A 21,660-nucleotide genomic window follows, 5' to 3' on the forward strand; every position below is an offset into this window, starting at 1 on the left:
ATGATGGACAGGAACATGGAGCCGGCTTCTTGGCCAATTGGAAAGCCGGGAGGGGAAATACTGGTGTTCAGTATTAGGCACATTAGGAAGCCCCATGGCACCCAATAGGCCACAGTATTAGTTTTTACTCACCAGAATGAATACAGCCGCTACCACGGCCATGGAAAAGTGGGTGTGCGAGTAATTCCCTTTTGAACACAGGGGATGACCTCCCTTTAGATATCACTCTATTTTTATCCCAATACGTTAAATGTGTCAGTAACACAATAGCGGATCAGGTAACTCTTATTTGCCCTTGCCAGAGTATATTTCTTCACTTTAATCCACCAAAAATAGGGAATGAAATATCCTTGAAGTGATTGCAATGTGAACAAGATAGCAAGGACGTTGTAGTGGAAAATGCAGTGTCGTGAGATTTATCCTAAACATAGATGTATCTACGTTTCTGTTAACCAAAGGGCAGGATTTCACCTCTGCTGTGATCCTCTGCAGAAATTTGAGATTTGTGTTTTTGTTTCCATATATAATTATTAAGACTAGGTTTCCCTTATTCTGCGAAAAGCTTAATTATATTGGCATAAGTTAACAGTCTTAAAGGTACACCCCAGGCACAACAAACATCTGCATACAGCGTTCCTGAGTCTACCTTCTCATAATTCATTCTTCATGAATGGCTAAGACTGCTGGCCCACCTATTGCTAGTCTGAGTGCTGCTATACAGGGGACTAGGAAGTTTAAACAAAGGCATATTAGGTGATTTATAGAAGCTGTATTATGTAATAGGCAGTAAAGGGTGCTAAACCTGGCCTCCACCATGAGGGGCACAGGTTTTTTTCTTGCCTCGGGCGCAAAAGGAGCTGGCTACGGCTATGCTCCCGTGGTGCTCGTGCGGCTGCCGGCTGAATGTGTCAGACGCTGCAGATGGAAAGGGGCAGGACACCTCTCCCCATGTGCAACGTCGGCCACACGAGCACCACGTGAGGACAGGACGCCGGGGCCTCTAGGACGCACTGGAATGTAAGTTGGCGGACTCCCTGCATTCAGGGGCGGGAGGGGGTGAGGGGTTGTATTGAAGTCAATGGCCACAGTGTGATTGCCCGCACCCAGAACGCAGGCACATAAGTGCCTGCATTCCGGTCCAGTGCGATCTGCAAAAATAGTGCTCGCAGCATTTTTGCGTATCGCACTGGACCGGAACGCAGGCACTCGCATTGTGGGCGAGTGGCCTGGCTGCGGTGCCATTGACTTCAATGCACCGCTCCGCCCCTGAATGCAGGTGTTTTTTCGTTGGTAGATCTCATTGAGCTCGTCATTTGAAAAGTAGATCTCCAGACGAAAAATTGTGGGCGCCCCTGCATTAGATCTACACTCAGAGTATGAAAATGTTCCAAACACAGTTGCAAAGGTAAAGCCTAAGCATCTCCAGATGAATTGGAGGATTAATGTTCATTCCACAATTGTGTTTTTAATCTGCAGGATTTGCCTCTTAATGTTAAAGAGCTGCTTGGCTTGTGCGAGGTGAAGAGCCCCGCACCCAGCACGGACACTGCCAGTTCTCCCCAGCCACTCTCTCCAAGCCAAGTCCACGAATTAGACCTCACGGAAAGTGTATCCCCCAGCCAGCCTGACAGCAGCATCGAGATCCTGCCAACAGAGGACACGACAACGTCGCAGAGCCTGTCCCCCTGACGTGGACCATGTTTGGAGCACACGTCCACATCGTAAGCAGACTTGTGTATAGAACTTCAGCCTTAAAATGGTTCTGCACAGTCATGTGATCACACTCGCACATCCATCATCGTTTACTAAAAATTGACTGGACAATTCTTTTGTCAGCTGTAGAAGAGTTTGCAAAGTCTGTATACTGACAAGTGTATAAACACACAGCCCTTCCACCCATGTCTTGGGAGCATGCAAGTACCTAAAGAACCTTGAGAACACATTGTACAAAATGTGATGTATAAAACATTTGATTATTCCTGGATTATGATTTGTACCATGGTAAACTATGTGTGTGGCAATCAGATCATTTGCTTGATATACTTAACTTTCAACTTGGAACGAATTAGGCTGTTCCATGGGGATGTGGCATTTTAATGGCTAGCTCAGCCATCTTAGAAACTAGGAAACTAGTCGTTAAATCAAGCCTGGGTTTTTTAATGCTTGAAATGTAACATTTCTAACCTAAAAGTTAGTGTCAGGCTAGATATGGTATGTCATAGCACGATGAAACTTTATCTCATTAGCTATTTTACTCAAGCAGCAGGTAGCCATGTTGCATCACCCCAATTTCTTCTAGTTTGCAAAATGGGAATACAATGGGCTTGATGTCCTTGTTTAATTAGAACAAGGTCTGGTTCATAAATGGGCGTTTGGCATGGATATCTGCGCACAGTTTTTTGCCACCAGTCATTTTCCTCATTGTGTTTTGGGGTTGAGGTTTCCAGCGTTGGTGTAATGGGCTTAGATTTGTTTTGACACGTGTGAAATTTTTAACCACAGTGTTATTAATGGTAATGCTAACTTTATGTTATAATATTCATTGTGACAGCATAATCAGAGCAATAATTATGGATGGCCTTGAGATATAAAGCTAGATTTAGGTTGAGGTTTACCTTTAAGGCCAGTCCACACCTATATGTTGTGGAAATGCAGAGTAAATGTAGTGCATTGGTTTGCAGCCGGCAAAGTTATACAATGCACCAACATTGTGGTGTTCTTAACATTGTGGTCTGCAGTCTCTTGCGGTCTGTTAACATCCTCCTTTTCTCGGGGAGGAATCTGCTTCCTGTTCCCTTAGAGCAGGGATGTCCAAACTACGGCCCTCCAACTATGGTGGAACTACGAATCCCATGAGGCTTTGCAAGATTCTCACAGCCACAGACATGACTCGTGGAGAGAGATGCTTCATGGGATTTGTAGTTTCACCACAGCTGGAGGGCCGGAGTTTGGACATCCCTACCTTAGAGGGAGGGCAGAGTGGGAGAGGGGCTTGACATTGGGACGAATGGGCAGCTTCTTTTCCAAAAGTGCCTTATAGAAGCTTACGCTCTAGTAAATGATAGTTACATAGTTACATAGTATTTGAGGTTGAATAAAGACATTAGTCCATCAAGTCCAACCTATTAGGATCTCATTCTAGGAGTACCTGTACCCCTGTATATTACGGTCCCTTAAGAAATCGTCCAAAAGTTTCTTGAACAATTCCACATTCTTTGCTGAAATCACTGTCTGTGGCAGTGAGTTCCAGACCCTAACTGATCTTACTGTGAAGAACCCCCTTCGCCCCTTGTGCTGGAATTTTTTTCCCACCAATTTTAGGTGATAACACAATGATAACACAATGATAACACAAACCTAGCCGGGGAAGCTGCAGGCCATGTTGTATCCAGTACACCAGTGCAGATAAGAATAGAACTTCCTAAATAACAGACACAAGGCCTCTTATAGGTCACACTAAAAGGAATTCAAATGCATTCCCCGTTTCATTTAATATACAGTGTTTTATCATTTAACTCACTTTCTCTTAGCATATTTTAGTAGAGTGTTGTTGAAATGGGATTGGCAGCAAAAACTAAAGCTTAGTGATGTTCGGGACCCCACTTTGTAGTAACAGAGGGATTCACCACTCCTGTAGGTCCTGGACCAACAGACCAATACAGTTACAAACTTCCCCCACTGGTCAAATCCACAGTTGTAGATATGGTTTCCTGTGGGAACTTCCAACCAGTTGTTGATGCTGAATATATATACTTTTACAGTGAATTATCACATGCATGTTATCGTGTGTTGCAGTAAGGCAGGCAATGAATTCACTTTTAATGCACATGCACTTTTTTTTTTCCGGCGCACCGCATCCCATAGATGGTCATTCTGGTGCGCTTAAATATAGGTCTTGCAGAATAGTTTTAGCGGGAGTATGCATCTAATATGGGGTTGAAGAGGTGTTCTTGTTTATAGGGGCCTCTCCATTTTAAGGATTTTGTATCGTTCCATGCAGCTCTGGTTAGAAGGAAATAGCAGTGTTAATAAAGCTTATTTTGTTGATAGCATTTTGAGCAGTGGTGTATGCACAGTAGGGACAGTTAGTTTTGAGCATACTCTCTGTTTATTTGGCAACAATAAGCCGCAAGTGTTAAATTGTAGAAGGGAACAACTTTTTTTGTTTGTAGCAACCAGTAAAATTCTTTGTCATGTCATTCATTACAAGATGGCGGAATGGAAGGCAGAAACGAATTTGCTTTGTGCAGCACAGGCATTATCATATTGAAGTGGTATAATTTCTTGCCTGTTTTTCCACTGACCAGGCAACATGGCTTCTAGATACATGGCATCATAGGTGAGTATCCATACATTAACAGCGTGTAGTCCCTGATTCAAATCCTGACCAGGACACTATCTGCATGGAGTTTGCATGTTCTCCTTGTGCTTGCATGGGTTTCCCCTGGGTACTCCTATTTCCTCCCACACGTCAAAAGCCATGCTGATAAGTCAGTTGGCTCAACTCAGCATACCCAACATGGCTGCCTTACCTCCTAAATACTTTGATTTTCCCAGGGAGAAAAGCACTATAGAAATACAAATTAAACTACAGAGACCGTTATTGTTTTAATTGAGACAGTACACAGAGGTAGGTATAGGATTGGTTGTGAGCGAACTCTAATAGAGAGAAATAAATTGCTTTAAGGATCAAACCAACAGAGTAAAAATGTAAACCTCAGTCCTTTAATCTCTGCCTCTCATCTTGCCTTACCACGATGGGTTCTACCCACAGTGTAGTGTGCAGAAAAAGTAAGTGAAACCAGAGGGTTGCTATTGGTGTGGCATGCTTCCATAACAAGAACGTTGTCAGACTGTCAGGGGTACCGCATTGCCAGAAGTGTGACATGTAGTCAGATGGGAGCTATAAGGCTCATGTGAAGCCATGTTGCCAGAAGGATGACTAAGAAAAGGGGGTGCCATGTTGCCACAGAAAGACAATGCAGTTTAAATGGTGCTGCATTACTAGCCCAGATGGCAAGGATAACTTGCCACAAACTTGTGGCAGGGTTAAATTGTAATTCTTGTTAACTTGCTGCACATATTCCTGGCAGGTTGTAGACTTGCAGAACACTTGCAGCACAGGTTTTAGTTGACACTTTTTGAATCTGTAGCAAATTTGCTCAGCAAGAGTCCTGCAGGTCTTATCAAGAGCTCTGCAAGTGTACAGTACTTTTGCAAAGCACTTTGATGTGGAGACTTGCAATGCAGACTTGCTGTAATTGTGCAACAAAATTGTGAAGCTTGGCAAGTCTGCAATAGTTTAGCAAGTCATTTTATAACTGGCAGCTCAATTGCTTGCTATCTGGGAGTGGGAATCCATGTTACTATAAAGGTTGCATATCTCCTGAGGGGTGCTGTATGTCCAGAACAGGGACACCATCCTGCCAGCTAAGGAAACTATTTAAAGAGCAGTATAATTTTCCTAAGGTTATCCCCATTCATAGTAAGAGGCTTGAAAATTATTTTTCTTTCTATATTTGTTACATTATGGTCTGAATGGGGGAAGTAGATGTCCTCAGGAGAAGTATCCTTTCCTGCATGCAGAAAGAATTGGAATTGTGCAGTTGTACGGGTCATAGTTGTCTACAGCTGGCCAAGCACTGTTCATCTGATGATTTTCCACCATATCCCCTCCACAAAAGTGAACCTAATAATCAACTTCTGTCAAGGGGATAGGACCAGCAACAGGTTGCATTTTATTCGATTCCTGCTTTCTTCTCGGAACCCCATATAGCAGTAAAAACCTGACAAAGGTTCCATTTCTTTCCCATGCTAGAAAAAAAGCTGTACTGGACATACACTTTCTCAGACTCATTCATACCATCAGCTGCATCCTAGCACGGCCACTGGTGCGCCTTCGTTATATAAACTGTTTTAGTGCGCTGATTACAACGCATCATTTCCTTTTTTTTTTTAATGATACAAAGTGACATTGGATTCATTTTTATTCACAGCAGAGCGCTGTGATGAGGATGTAGCATGTCGCAACACGCTGTGAAAAAAAAATAGCGCATGTCCTACTTTATTTTTAGTTCACACCACGGCAGCATAGTGGTGTGAACTGAATGCGTAGGACCCCAGGAAATCTGCCTTGTCTATGCACTGGGACTGCGTTAGGCAAGGCTGCCCAGCACAGCCTAATGCATATGGTGTACACAGGCCCTTTAAGTTCTTGCCCAGCGAGGAGGGGGAATATTACAGCTGACTAGCAGCGGCTATCTGGTAATTTTTCCTTTACCCCGGCCGTAGTAATTAATACAGAACTATGGTTGTGTGTTTTTCCCCATAGTTATCATAAGGGTCACGGGAGGACATATACCTCCCGTGACGCAAAGCTCAGTATATCGCGAGCTACAGCTCGCGGTATACTGAGACCACCGCAGCCGGGATGGATCCCGACATTACTGTTAAGATCCCCCCAGCTGCGTGAATGACAGCTGACTCTGGCTATCTAGAGCAGAGCCAGCTGTGCCTGCCACCTCCCCGTCGTTCCTCCAGTCAGTACTGGGGGGGTAATCCCTGCAGGGAGCCATGACTGACGGTCACGGCTCTCTGCAGGGAGATGATCGAGAAGTAAGCGAGCGACGGTATGTGTTCGCTCACTTCCCGATCTATTGAGCCAACGTGTCACAGGTTCATTGTCACACGTCGGCTCCAACTATGAGGATGGATGATTTTCCCTCACCTCATAGTTCTCCTTTTTAAAGCAGGCTTTTATTTATTCACTACCCAGAAGAGTAGCAGTTCTTGCCCCTAGCATCCATATTTTTGTTTTCCTTTTCATATTACATCAGAATAAAAGGAAAGACAGTTCTAATCCACAAGACGAGCTCCTCAGTCATTTACCGATATAAAAGGAGATTCTCAGCTTTACATTCAACTTTCCAAGGGTTTTACAAGTTTGCTTTTGATAAAATATTCAGTCTTAAAAATAGATGACAAATCTTGAGACTTTTGCTATGTAAAAATAAGGCCTAATATAGCTGACTTTGGAGTGACATCATCTGTACATGCACTTTTTACGGACATATAGCTTTTAGTCCAATAGGGATCCAATGTAAGCACCTGCTGTATTAATGAAGGGTGGGGGGTGTTATTGTCTAAAACACAATAAATCCCAGGAGAGAGCTCATTCATCATTCATCTGTATGTATGCTTGTCTGTAGTGAAGAAAACAAAATGGAGGAGCTTCGGCTAATGGATGGGAGAGGGGCAGCTTCTTGTCCTGAAAGGTTTTCCAGTTATGAAGCTTTGCACTTTTTATACATCTATGTAACTATCTTCTAAATGTATTATAACTGTATTTGTATTCTGTACTTAACGCACATTTCTATATTTGCATAGATTGGTGAAGGTCAGCAGGGAAGTCCCTGTAGAGAACTACATTGGTGTAAATGCTGATTTAGTTTGTTTGTTACCGTTCGTTGTAAAAGGGAAAACTGGCTAGCGCGGGATTCAGTCATTTAATTTTCTGTGCTGCCTTTCCCGCTCGCCACATGCCAACTTTGTTCACCTTGTGAGTTGAGAAATAAAATTACTGCTCTGAATACCCTTGTGTAATGACATAAAACACTTACTTTTGGCATGCTGTCTACCTCTTTGGTTAATGGCTTCCTTCCTAAAAATGCATTAAATGTAAAGCAATTTTTGCCAGATATTTTCTCTGTGTTTTAATACAGGCTTGGGTGTGAGGTGACATTGTCATTCTTTTTTTTTTGTCTTGATGGAAAACTAAACTGTTAACCCTATTTTCCATAATCGCCCATTCCACTCTCCAAAATGGCTTTACAAAGACTTTGGTCATGGAAAAGATCCTCCAGGCCATGGTGCTTCAATGTTAGAAGTATACACAGTACATACGGGCACATCCACATTAAAACAGTCAATGTGCACTTTATTAGAAAGGCATATGCATTTTGGCACTGACTTCTACTGTCACCGTACCACCATTTCACCTATGCCCTTCTCCATTCACCACCACAGTCGCTTAGCGGTTAGCACTTCTGAATTCAAGCAGTGGGGTCCTTTTATTCAAGCGCTAGTTAGGACACTATCTGCATAGAGTGTGCATGTTCTCCCTGTGCTTGTGCGGGGTTCCTCCAGGTACTCTGGGTTCCTTGCACATTCCAGGTACTCCGGGTTCCTTGTACACTGCACAGACATACTGGTGGGTTCATTGGCTCCTATCAAAAGTTGAAACTAGTATGATATTCAACTGAGCACATCCAAGATGGCTGCCTTACTATCAGCTTCAACTAGATTAAAGGAGAACTATGAGGTGAGTGCTTTTCACTCACCTCATAGTTCTAGCCGACCTGTGACAATGAGACTGTCACAGGTCGGCTCAGTAGATCGGGAGGTGAGCGAACATATACAGGCGTTCGCTCACCTCTCAAGCAGAGAGCCGTGACAGGGGAGGGGCTGGATTCCGCCCTCCCCGCTCCGATCCGCCAGCGCTGACTGGTGGATCGGACGGGGAGGGGGCGGGTACAGCTGGCTCTGCCTCTAGATAGGCAGAGCCAGCTGTCACTCACGCAGCTGGGCGGATCTCGACATCGATGTCGGGATCCGCTCCGGCGTCTCAGTATACCGCGAGCTACAGCTTACTGAGCTTAGAGTAATGGGAGGACGCTAGTTTGTGTCCTCCCGTTACCCTAAGGAGAACTATGGGGAAAAGCCCTGACCCCATAGTTCTACTTTTAAAGCATTTTTAGTACTTTGGAGAGAAAAGCACTCTAGAAATATAAATTAATTCAATGAAAGCTGAACTCCATCTAGAAGCATTTATATATACTTACTAATTCTATATACATAATACTAAAGCTGATGCTCCAAGACCAGAATGGAGTGTGAATGGCAGGTTACCTGTGGGCCTGCCAGGAATAATTTATATATCCTTATGTTGTGTGAAGCTGGACCAAAGTAAGCATTAGACATGTAAGCTGCGAAAAAATTCGGTTTGGTTCGGATTTATTGTTATTTCGGGATTCAATTCGGAAATTCAATTCGGATCGGGGTTTCGGATTCAGACGTAATCCGAATTTTTGTTCGTTTCGGATGAGTTGACGAACGATTATTTGTTGCGACTACCACAGAAAACCATACACAGATATTAATACTAAAGCTGAAGCACCTAGACCCGAATGGCATTCGGGAGTCCGAATATCTGAATAACAATCGTTGGCTCCAGAAAGCAATACGGTTCTGGGAGCCATATACATAATATTAAAGCTGAGGCTTCCAGGCCCTAATGGAATTCGGGAGCTCCCGAATGCTATTCTGAAATTCAGACTCCATTCGGGTCTTGGAGCATCAGCTTTAGTAATATATATAATTAGGGATGCACCGATACTAGTATCGATATCGGTGGCGATTCCGAGTATTTGGGCAAGTACTCGCCCAAATGCTCCGATGCCTAGCACGAGTACTTCCGGTATCAGGAAGCCGGGCAGCGTGTCATTACACGCTGCCCGGTTTCGCGATTGACCGGGAAGCGGCTCCGTCACTTGTGACGAGAGAGCATGGAGCCGACTTCCCGGCCAATCAGGAAGCCGGGCAGCGTGTAATGACGCGCTGCCTGGTTTCCTGATTGGTCGGGAAGCTGGCCAATCAGGAAGATGGCCTCGTGAGGTAAGGTTACCTTACCTTAGTATGTGCAGCCTGTCACCCCCGGAGCCTCTCCAGCGAGAATGCGGCCTTCGTCCGGTACCCAGCCGGAGCCGTCTGATCAGGAAGCCGGGCGCTGTCTAATGACGCGACGCCCTGCTTTCTGATTGGCCGGGAAGCTGGCTTCATGCTCCCTCGTCATCTCATGACGAGAGAGCATGGTGCCTGCCTCCCGGCCAATCAGAAAGCAGGGTGTTGCGTCATTACACATGTAGTATGAACGAATATTCGTTGCTGCAACATTGGAGCCATATATACATCAAATTAAAGCTGAATTTGGATGCATTAAACAGAAAAACGCATCTAATTGGCCAGAAAAGTCACTTGTCTGATTCAATTTAATTTTTAAACGAAATTTAGGCGGGACCCTACATTTCGGAAACAGAAATTCAGATTTGGACACATTGGGATTCGGAAATTCAGATGTGTCCGATTTTCAGGAAATTTGTACACATTTTGCTTCAGAAAGAAACGACTTGCAAATGTCTAAGTATAAATAATTTTCTATAGCTGAAGTTCAGCAATTACAGTGCCATGTTTTAGATCATCATTAACTTAGCTCTGTTAAGGTGGCCATACACTGATAACCATCGCAAGACCTTAGTCTTGCGATGGTTGTAAAGTAATAAAAAAAAACGTACCATCTGCCCATCCTGGACAGGCAGATCGTACTCTCGATCTTCCGATGACCGCAATGCTGGACGGGCAGTGTGCGCGTGCGCGTCTGCGCACACCGGCCCGTTCGGCATTTGTCTCCCGAGCACGCGTGCTCCCTAGACAAAAGACATGCGACCGTACAGTAAAAACGGTCACACGTCTTCCATACACTTTGCGATTATCGTACGATCGCGAGATTTCCCGCGATTATCGTGCGATAATCGCACAGTGTATGGGCACCTTTACTGTGATGTATGATACATACGGCCACGTATAAAGGTGAGTCATACCCGTGTGGGTCTTATATTTTTTTTTTTTGCTATAAAGTTAGATTTGGATACGATGCTGTTTTCCAACAGTACACTTTGCAAAGGTGAATCAACCTGCTACAACAAATCCTGTTAGAAGCTTTACTTTGCAGGGTTACACATGTGTTCCCCTGGCTATATTGCAAGGTGAGCAATATCTTTCTTGAGACCACTGGAGGCATTCCTGTTGCTTCTCTGTTTTCCTTCTGGTTTTTGGTGTCACTTGACCCCTATGTTGGAGTGATTTTGGTGGCTGCCCGGGAGATCTGCTATTTCAATGAAGAACCCTGGAACTGGTCTAACTATTGTATGCCCATCCTGTTCTTGAAAAGGTTTTAGACTTACTATTGTTAGACCAACAATCGTGTGTCAAGGGGTAGGCAACCTTGACACACTTGATATTGCAATGCCTCATTGCAATGTAGTTTTACCACAGCTGTAGTGCCAATTTAGAGGCCATTAAATGCATATGGTGTAAAGCAGGCCTGATACCTGGGGCACACTGGAAACCAAGACCTAGAAACAGCAATGTGAACAGTAGTTATTTCCATATTCTGTCAGATCAGGACTTCATTGGTTCAGTTTCAATTCTAGATTCCAATTATAGAATGTTCTGTACCACCAGATGTGGAATGCCATCTGGTCATTTATCTTCAATACATTTATTTGTTCTGTTCTTCATAGAACCTTGAAGTTTAGTGAAGTAAAACCAGCGTTACACAGCAAGTAAATGAGAACATTCGTATGCTACTAATTTTATCAAACTCCACATTACCACCTGTGTTCTTTATAAGGAACCTTTGTGAAACCAAAGATGTGAGCGTCTGAAAATAGGATAATACTGATTAACATATTGAATCAATGCATAGTTTCCTGACATGCAGAACAGCAACATACAAAAAAAAACCACTGACACCACTGATAGTACATCAAGTCCAACAAGTCCAACATATAGGTTGGACTTGATGGACTAATGTCTTTATTCAACCTCAAATACTATGTAACACCGTGTTGGAGTCAATGCGGTGATCTACTAAAGTCAAATAGGCTGTTCACTATGCAGGGGAATTTCTATTAGCTTAGTGAACATGATAAAAATGTATGTTGCAAAGAATACCCAATCACATGCAAGCAAAATAAAACTGTATTTTTGATTGCACATGACTGGATGATGGAAGAAAGAAAAGCATCACCTCATTCACTAAGCTAAAGAGAATTATCTTGCAAAGTCAACAGCCTATTTGTCTTTAATATAATAAAGGAGTTGTAAGGTCCCAACATATACTATCCAGTTATAACATCAGCATTATAATAGGAATACATACTAGAGTTGTTTCTAAAAATACAATCAAAGCTTACTTGAAATATTTCCCTTTTATGTAGTGAGTGCTGCCTTCCGCCTGCCCATCACTTTCACCAACTTCCTGGATTCCCAGTGTGCTTTGCGTCTCTTTCCCTGCTGCTTGCTGTGATGCCATCTCGATTTCTCAAGACTTAATATCCCATCATGCATTGCTTCCAGCAAGCAATAATGTTGGGAAATGGAGAGGGAAATGCATCCTATGGGCATATTCAGTAATGACAAACTTCTAGATCGAATGATAATTAGGAGTGGGTTTGAACTTATGCAAATTCAATATAGAAATACAGATGTATTTTTAGTTTTTGATCATAGATACCCTTTAACCACAAAAAGTTTGCATTATTAGAAGCTCATTATAACCTCATGCAGCCATATGCAAGTTTCTGATCTGAGTTGGAGTGCAAATTCATCTCACATCTATGCTCTCCATCTGATTTCATGTTATATTGGGTGAATGCGAGGGTACTGCAAGTTTTGACACCTCATTTAGATTTGAGATGTTTTTTTCAGGCTAGTTACTAGGAGGAGGAAACGGTTGTTAGGTGCAAAACTGTATGAAGAACATGTATTGCGGGCATTTTTCAGGCTCTCCTATTGAAGTTTATGGGCAAAAAAAGTGTAAGTCTGCCTAAAAAAAGCTCACATAGTTTTTCAGCGCTTAGGTGTGAACAGGCACCATCTGCAAATATCCACTTTTGCAGGCAAATTTGAGAAAACCTCGTGGCAGGGTCATGGGCGGCCAAGACTCATTGATACATGTGGGAAGCGAAGGCTGGCCTGTGTACTCCGATCCGAGCTACTGTAGCTCAAATTGCTGGGAAAATTAATGATGATTCCCATAAAAAAATGTCTGAACATACAGTGCATTGCAATTTGTTGTGTATGAGGCCGCATAGCCGCACACCGTTGAGGGTGCCCAAGGTGACCTGTGCCCACTGCTAAAAGTGCCTACAATGCAAGCATGAGCATCAGGCCTGGAGCAATGGAATAAGGTGGCCTGGTCTGAAGAATTATATTTTCTTTTACATCATGTGGATGGCTGGGTGCGTGTGTGTCACTTACCTGGGGAAAAGATGGCACCAAGATGCGCTATGGGAAGAAGGCAAGCCTCCTGGGAAACCTTGGGTCCTGTCATTTTTGTGGATGTTACTTTGACATGTACCACCTACCTAAATATTGTTGCTGGCCAAGTACACCCTTTCATGGAAACGGTATTCCCTGATGGCAGTGACATATTTCTTTAATATGCCCTGCCACAACTGCAAAAAAGGTTAAAGAATGGTTTGAGGCACAACAAAGAGTTTGAGGTGTTGACGTGGCCTCAAAATTCTCTAACTGACCGTCTGTAGGATGTGCTGGAAAAAAAATTCCGATCCATGGAGGCCCCACCTCGCAAGGACCTAGAGTATCTGCTATGGATTGTTTGGTGCCAGATACTACAGTATACCTTCAGAGGTTTCATGAAGTCCATGCCTTGATGTGTCAGGGCTGCTTTGGTGTTGTGGACCTACTGAATATTAGGCAGGTGGTTATAATGTTATGGCTGCAGTGTTATTACAAGTCGCCAAGATCACCTGTAAACAAACAAGTGGCTTCCCCGCTGTACATTTAGCCCCGCTTGCCCAAAGCAGGGCTAAATGTAGAAAACAACTTGGCGCCCGGAACTGCATGTCCTGGGCGTCGGGAGATTCCACACCCCTGCCGCCCCTTTGCTGCCTGCAGCCCCGAGGCCGGGCCTAGGTGGCCTTGTGCAAATCCGGCCCTGGTCGAAACACCTGCAAAATGTCTTCAAAAACATACAGCAATTCCAATTGCCTTGATTTATTTTTTACAGTTATCAGATATACCATGACCTAGATCAATGAGAACCTTCACAAACACTTCCATTGTCATGCATAGTATTGTGACGGCAGATGCGAAACAAATCACGTTAACGTGAACGGGGCCATTTCAGAGCGTTCCCCTCCCTTTCGGTCCTAGTGACCACTGACTTCCTGATGTCCTCTGTGAGTCAAATTCAGCGTATCTACCCCCCTCCCATCTAGGTAGCAGGCTCCATCTGGTACTACCGTTTATCTTCTATGTTCCTGTGTCTCTTCCCAATCTATAAGACTAGCCCTGTAAAAATTAAATGAAAATTAAACTGGTATGGTATGGGCCAAACACACTCATTTCACAATGCAGCACTTAATGCCTGGACACCAACTGTTAGGTCTCATTCACACCTAGGCGTATTGCTTATGCGCGTCTGTCGCACGTTTTTTTTACCGTGATTCGCGGTAAAAAAAGTCGCGCGACAAACGCGCGTTTCTGAAGGCTACTTGGCTGTATCCCAATGGAAACGCGCAACAAAACGGCCCAAAGTAGTACATGTACCTTTTCAGGCGTGGGCCGTTTTGTAGCGCGTTAGGGACGGGCGGAAATACGCCAAGGTGGGAACGAGACCATTGAATACAATGGGATTTATATTTTTGAGCGTTTTGTAGAGCGTTCGTCGAGCGTAGAACACGCTACAAAACATTCAGGTGTGAACGAGGGCTTAATCACAAATGCTGTCTCATTCCTAGCCCTCTGCGAATATCAATATTCAGGAAAGTTGCATAGGATCTGTTTTCCACTCTTATTGTCTCCAAAAAAGACAGGTTCTCTTTAATAGAGTTAAAAAGCAGTGGAATCATTTGTGTATTAGCACTGGGGGCCACAGGGACAGCTCTCTTGTCTGAGTGTCTGATAATGAAGCCTTGTGTTTGCACAGTTGTTATAGTGCTGCATTTATGCTGTGAAAACGCTGCAGATGCTTCCTGTCCTACATAAACCCATACACTGTAAAAAGACATTTGCACAACATGCTGTGTAATCAGGACACAGAGCCCTGGAGATTTCAGCTGCTGGAATCTGTGTAAAACAGCATTTCCTCACTTTGAATTCAATTGCCACCTTTACTGCAGGTTTAGTGTAAGCGGCGCTCAGTGCAGCACGCCGGCTCTACAATGCAGCAAACACATTCCGTCCAATGAATACATGAAAAAAGATTGACTCTATGTAGTATGCTGCAATGTTGTCACATAGTGGAGGCCAGCAATGGTACAAGGACTTGTAATCAGTATAAGGGCATTGCTAGGGTCCTAAGAGACACAGGGTACCGGGACTTAAAGGATATTTAAACACTCCCGTTTTTTTTTCATATATCTACTGCTGGCAAGCAGCAGATATATGCAAAAAGTTCTTTTTAAAAAACGGCTCAAACAGCACTTTAAACTTACTCCGTGTTCCGCGCGCGGTCCCGTTCGAAAATGAGAAATTTCTCGAGCGGCCGCAAAGGATCTTGGGGCGGGTGCATGCGCAGTTCTCATTTTCGGCAGGGACGCGATGAGGGACGCAAGGTAAGTCTATGGACGCGTGCACCCGCATGAACACACCACTGGATCGGAGAGCCGCCGCACCGCTGGAGGGAAGGCTGAAAACATCAGGAAAGAAGAGGAGGATCGGAAAAAGAGACATCATTTAAGGTAACATTAACATGGGGGGAGGGGGGAAAAGCTTTGCCTTTAATGTCACTTTAAAGGAGAACTATGAGCTGAGTGAAAATCACTCATCCTCGTAGTTCGACCCGATGTGTGACAATTAACCTGTCACACGCTGGCTCAATAGATCGGGAAGTGAGCGAGCACATACCGTCGCTCGCTCACTTCTCAATCCTCTCCCTGCAGAGGGCCGTGACTGTCACTCAGGCTTCCTGCAGGGATTCCCCCCCCTCCCCTGTCCGATCCTCCAGCGCTGACTGAGGAGGGGGCGGGTACAGCTGGTTCTGCCTCTAGATAGCCAGAGTCAGCCGTCATTCACGCAGCTGGGGGGATCTTAACAGTAATGTCGGGATCCATCCCGGCTGCAGCGGTCTCAGTATACCGCGAGTTGTAGCTTGCAATATACTGAGCTTTGGGTCACGGGAGGAGGTTAGTATATATCCTCCCGTGACCCTTAAGAGAAATATGGGGGAAAACACTTACTCCATAGTTCTCTTTTAATTACTTCGGCCGGGGTAAAAGAAAAATTGCCAAATAGCCACTGCTAGTCAGCTGTAATATTCCCCCTCCTTGCTGGGCAAGAACTTAAAGGGCCTGTGTACACCATATGCATTAGGCTGTGCTGGGTAGCCATGCAAAGACAAGGCAGATGTCCTGGGGTCCTTCACATTCAATTCACACCACTACGCTGCCGTACCACTTCGCTCAGTTTCATTGTCACACGTCGGCTCAATAGATCAGGAAGTGAGCGAACGCATACCGTCGCTCGCTCACTTCTCGATCATCTCCCTGCAGAGAGCAGTGACCGTCAGTCACCGCTCCCTGCAGGGATTCACCCCTTCCCCTCTCTAATCCTCCAGCGCTGACTGGAGGAACGGACGGGGGAAAGTGGGTGTGCACAGCTGGCTCTGCCTTTAGATAGGCAGAGCCAGCTGTCATTCCGCAGCTGGGTGGATCTCGACAGCATTGTCGGGATCCGTCCTGGCTGCGGCGGTCTCGGTATATTGCGAGCTGTAGCTTGTCCTCCTGTGACCTCCTATGGGGAAAAACACTGACCCCATAGTTCTCTTTTAATACTCAACTGAATCTTCAGTTTAAATCAGACGAATACATTCCAGACGGTTCAAATCAAAAGGTGTGTGAAGTCCCACAGTTTGTTTCCTTTGGAGAGTGACCACAGTTTTCTCTTCTTTAAAAAGCAGCCACAGCCTGAGTAGAAAAGAAAAGCCTGCCCCCTGCCAGCATGCTGTAGAGAAGGACTCTTGTTCTGTGTGGAAGCAGTGGCCTCTGTGCTCCGAGGTCAGACACACCCCACAGCTTTCTTTTCTTTAGAAAGCAGCCATGGTCTGAGTAGAAAAGCTTGTCCCATGTGAGCATTCTGCAGAGAAGGGCCATTGAACCCCCTGCTAAAGCTAGAGGCTTCCAATTGACAGAAAGCATGCCCTGATTGCAGAGCTATAGGTCTGACTCCCGAGGAGGGGGTGTGCGTCTTACCTCTGCAGAGAGACCACTGCTTTCACACACACACGTCACAGAGTCCTTCTCTGCAGCTCGCTGGCAGGGGACAGGCTGTCCTACTCAGACTGTGGCTACTTTCTAAAGACCTTAAAACATTTTTTTAAATTGTTTTTGGTGTGTGCATGAGTGGGTGAGAATGCCTGTGAGTGTGTGGGATTGTGTCTGTGGTTCGGTGTGTCCGTGGTTGTGGTTTCGAGGCCCGTACTACAGTGAATTCTAGTGCGGGAGGTGTGTTGCATTGCCATTCATTTGAATGCCACCCCAAACATACCTCCTACCCACAGTTCAATCGCCAGCACCAGAAACGCGCGGTACCGCAATGCCGTGCGTTCCAGTGCGATGCGACTTCGGTCATGACTTAATGACCCAGGACAAATGTGGGTCCTGAGGTTACACTGGTTGAGAACCACTGATCTAGAGTATGTGCAAGTAGAACGGCGTTTGCTGTCTTGTATTTCCTGCACAGTCTCGAAATCACCTTCCCATCATTTCTGACTCTTCCGGTCACCTGGGAGCCTTAGGTGCTCCTCCACACCTTTGCATGTTCTAAAGCTCTTGTTGTATTCTCCATGATGTAGAATGACCAACAGATCCATCAGGAAGAGTTGGTAACCCTTAGTTAGAAAAGGCACAGTAAATGTGTAAGGCCTTGTTCACACCAGATGCAGTGCATTCCGGCTCGATTCTGTCCAGAACGCACAGCCTCGCATTGCGGCGGCTCACTTTTTTGTGGGGCAGGAGGGGGCGTGGCGGTCCATTGAAGTGAATGGCACCGTAGCCATGCCCTCCGGCCGCAATGCGAACACAAGGCACATTATGCCTGCGGTCTGGTCCAAACAAAATGCTGCAAGCACTATTTTTTGTTCGGACCGGACCGCAGGCATAATGTTCCCAGAATCGGGCCGGAACGCACTGTATCTGGTATGAACGAGGCCTTAAGCCAGGAAGTCAATTTCAGAGATCTCACCAATAAAGCCCCATAGAGATCAAATAAACTGTCAGGTGGTTTAAGTCTCCAGCATCTTCCAGACGCCAAAATATCATGTTTGACCCACAACTGACTCTATAAAAAGGTAGAGGCAGGAGAATTGAAATTTGCACAGTAACCCATAGCAACCAATCAGGTATTACCTTTCATTAATTAAGCACAAACAGAACAATGAAAGCTGGTGGCTAATTGGTTGCTGTTGTGTGTACAGGTTTTATTCGGGCTCCGGCTAAGATTGGCTAACTAATTAAGAGTTATCAGAGTGAGAAACTTGATGTGACACAATTAGGAATATATTAATGCAAATAAGAAATGCGCATTGTTAACTCATTCCTACCCTAGGAGAGCAGACCATCACCTTTGTAGGGCTGAGTGTTTTCATAAGGCTACCACTAGGTGGCATCATAAACAAAAGGAATGTAAGAGATGCGGTCAGGAAGAAGTCATTTCTTTCATTGCTGGGATTTAGAGTCTGCACCAGATTTACTACCCTGTATAGTCACTGAATAATGGGTATTATGTCAGCCCTACAAATAAAAATCAAATTCTTCCAGCTGGCAAAGTCTCAGCGCTAGGAAATGCTAACACGCCAAATGCACAGTAAACGTGATGGTTTGATTGACCTCTGCATGCGTTACCACATTGTAACTATATAAAATACATTCACAATAGTGCATAGAAATGCTGCATCCTATTGTGTGAGCTAAAGCGCAAACAGAATGGGATCAAAGGTAGAGGCTTTGCACATAACAGAATGAAGGGAACCTGTCAATATAGAAATATGGACGCTGGCATCGCAAATAGCATCATCATGCATATATGTAAGCTGTTTTACCTGCCAAAGGATTTGCATCTCTGTCTGTCCGATCCTGAGATTTACACAGCTCTGCCATACAGCACAGCTATGTCCGGCAGGGTAGAGAAGACCTGTTGGCTGAATTGAGCACTTACACTTACAGGTCTTGTCCCTCCCCCATTGTGTGGACAGTAAAAGGAGAATCAGCAGACTGATGAGCTCATCTCTTTTTTCATTCTGCTTAGCACATGAGCACTGCAGCATGGCTGATTGGCTCTTTGTGCTGCTTCTTCCTTTCCTAGTCTGAGCCTTGCTGTACAGGGGCTGTAACAGGCTGATATCAAGTCAAATATAGGTGCTTGCATTTTGCAATGTAATCATGAATACCTAGTTAGATTTAATTGAGCCTTTTATATCTGCCTGGAGTTCATCTTAAACTCACTCTCAACCTGTACACTTGTTCCAGATCAGTGATTCATTAAATAGGAACTACACCCCCATGTAAACTTTTCCCCCCTCTTCTACCTCTTTTACTGTGTTATCTTTAAGAAACATACTGAAATGCTCAGCAAATCCGGCAGTAATCTACTGTAATCCGCATGCTGGGTCCCGCACTGCCACCTTACTCTCTTCAGCCATCGGGAGCCGTGTGTCTGTTCCAGCTTCTTACAGCCAGCCTCCGATGATGCGGCACCAGATTATGTCATCCAGATCTGCGCAGTAATCCAGTGTGCAACTTTTCTCTGTGCAGGAGCTTCCTGTAATAAAGACCGGTCACTGCTGCTCTCCCCTTGTGCCGGGTGACTGGTCTTGTATCTGCCCCCCTCCTGTAGTTTTCTGCAGGCAGCCTGTAGTGGGTGGGGCCTGCTGGGTCCCTCCCACAGCTCTGCTGTCTGCACAGACTATGTACAACACAGCGATGATGTCACTGCTGCTTTTATAAGGTAATATTTGGGTTAGGAACTTGGTGCACACAGAGTGGATTTATATCCTCTGCGGCTGTTGAGAAATATATTTAAATGAAAGTTCTTTTGCCTGGAGTTCAACTTTAAGGATGAAGGCAAGGGCGTCCCGAGGCCAGGTGTCACCCGGAGCGGTTACTGGGTGACACCCCGCTGTGACATCATCAAGCATGCACGGCGATCTTATTGACACCTGCCGGCGGCCATCTTTATGATGGACACCGGCAGAGAGAGGAGGGGACAGTCACCCGGTGGGATAAGGTATGCCGCCAGGTCCCCTCCTCTCTCCCGAAACTGTCGGGCTCTCAGTCCATGACCGAGTGCCTGACTTCTCACTGTCAGTCATTTTGGTGTGACCCCTGCCAATGGTGTCACTCGGGTACGGGCCGCACCCCCCTTGTGACGCCACTGGACAAAGGTGAAAGTAGTTTGAGCCTTAAAGAACACGTCTAAGTGCCAACTGATTTTTTTTACTTACAGCTTTTTTCAACTTGTCCAGTTGCAAAAGTTCCAGGCCAGCACACAGGTGAGTACAGTATTTCCACAGCCGGAGGGCATTCTTGCATGCAGCCCACTGCTGCGTCAGTACAGTCCCACATGCACTGGACAGTGTTTCAGTAGAAGGTTCTTCAAAAAAAGAATAAAGGTCCATATCTCCGTGTCATGATGTTGGTGTCTTGGTGGACCAAAGCATTTTTTGGCTTGTGATTTGTAAATTTAATTTTTTTTTTGTTACCTAAAGAAAGGTAAATAAAAAAAAAAACCCAACAAAACAAGCTAATCAGTGGATGAAAACCCAGAATCCTGGTCCCATCAGAGGTTTAGGTCACCAGCAGTTGCTTGTTACTGTGTCTAAGAGTATCAGTGGGCCAGTGCAACTTCCCTCGGTAAAATGGACCTGTACTTTGTCTATACAGGGCAAATTCATAGGTTCTGCGCCTCTCGCAGCTGCTTATATTCCCCATTCCTTCACTACCCCGCTACTAACGACAGCATTGGATACAGCGGGGAACTTATTGTACCATGGGTCCCCCGCCAGTTTACTTGAATTATGCATCAGGGTCAGTGTACACAGACATGCATGCATTTTTTCTGAGATGGGTTTGTGATATTTTTATGCAGGATTTGGACTGGAATTGGATCGTATGCAGCTGTCTACTCATTTGGCAGGTAATAGCAAAACAATGCTTTCAGGTACAGGGCAATGTGATCACCTTCTAAAAGAACATCTATGAAGAATGAAGAACACTGCACAGCAGATTTTAGCATTCCCATGGGCCCTTCTGGATTCTGGGGCCCCAGGCAGCTACCCGTTCTTCACTTATTATAACGCACCACTGTCTGGAATAATGAGCGGCCAGTTGCCGAACACCAGTGGAAGAAGAAAGGGCTACTGAGCCAGGTTTAGAGCTCGGATAGTTTAGATGGGTAGCATAGATGTAGATGCAATGAACATGCTATTGATTTATATATTTCCCCTTTATGGAACGTTACAGAGGTCCCCTTGACATAGATAGCTTAGATGGGTAGCATAGATGTAGACGCAATGAACATGCTATTGATTTATATATTTCCCCTTTATGGAATGTTACAGAGGTCCCCTTGATCTAGATAGTTTAGATGGGTAGCATAGATGTTGTCGCAATGAACATGCTATTGATTTATATATTTCCCCTTTATGGAATGTTACAGAGGTCCCCTTGACATAGCAGTGTGGTTTTCCATGTGTTTGCAAATGCAAGCAATAAAAACCTCTGTTTAATTACAATTTCTTTGTGCTGACTAGCTGGAGGGTGTGCTGAGGAGTTTTTGCATTGTTATGTGTAATGTCCTGCC

The 21,660-nt window shown here is 44.9% G+C and overlaps 1 protein-coding gene across 1 annotated transcript in view; it reads left to right on the forward strand.

Annotated features, from left to right (window-relative positions):
* The window catches only part of TBC1D17 (TBC1 domain family member 17), a 68,016-nt gene extending 65,981 nt beyond the window's left edge, over positions 1-2,035 (forward strand). Inside the window, exon 17 of the mRNA XM_018563443.1 lies at positions 1,477-2,035. Within this exon, the coding sequence (XP_018418945.1) occupies positions 1,477-1,689 (213 nt within the window). The 3' untranslated portion in view covers positions 1,690-2,035. The remainder of the gene's footprint in view (positions 1-1,476) is intronic.
* The last annotated feature ends 19,625 nt before the right edge of the window (positions 2,036-21,660 follow it).

This window comes from Nanorana parkeri, unplaced genomic scaffold (assembly GCF_000935625.1).
Source record: "Nanorana parkeri isolate BGI_ZX_2015 unplaced genomic scaffold, ASM93562v1 scaffold665, whole genome shotgun sequence".
Taxonomy (NCBI): domain Eukaryota; kingdom Metazoa; phylum Chordata; class Amphibia; order Anura; family Dicroglossidae; genus Nanorana; species Nanorana parkeri.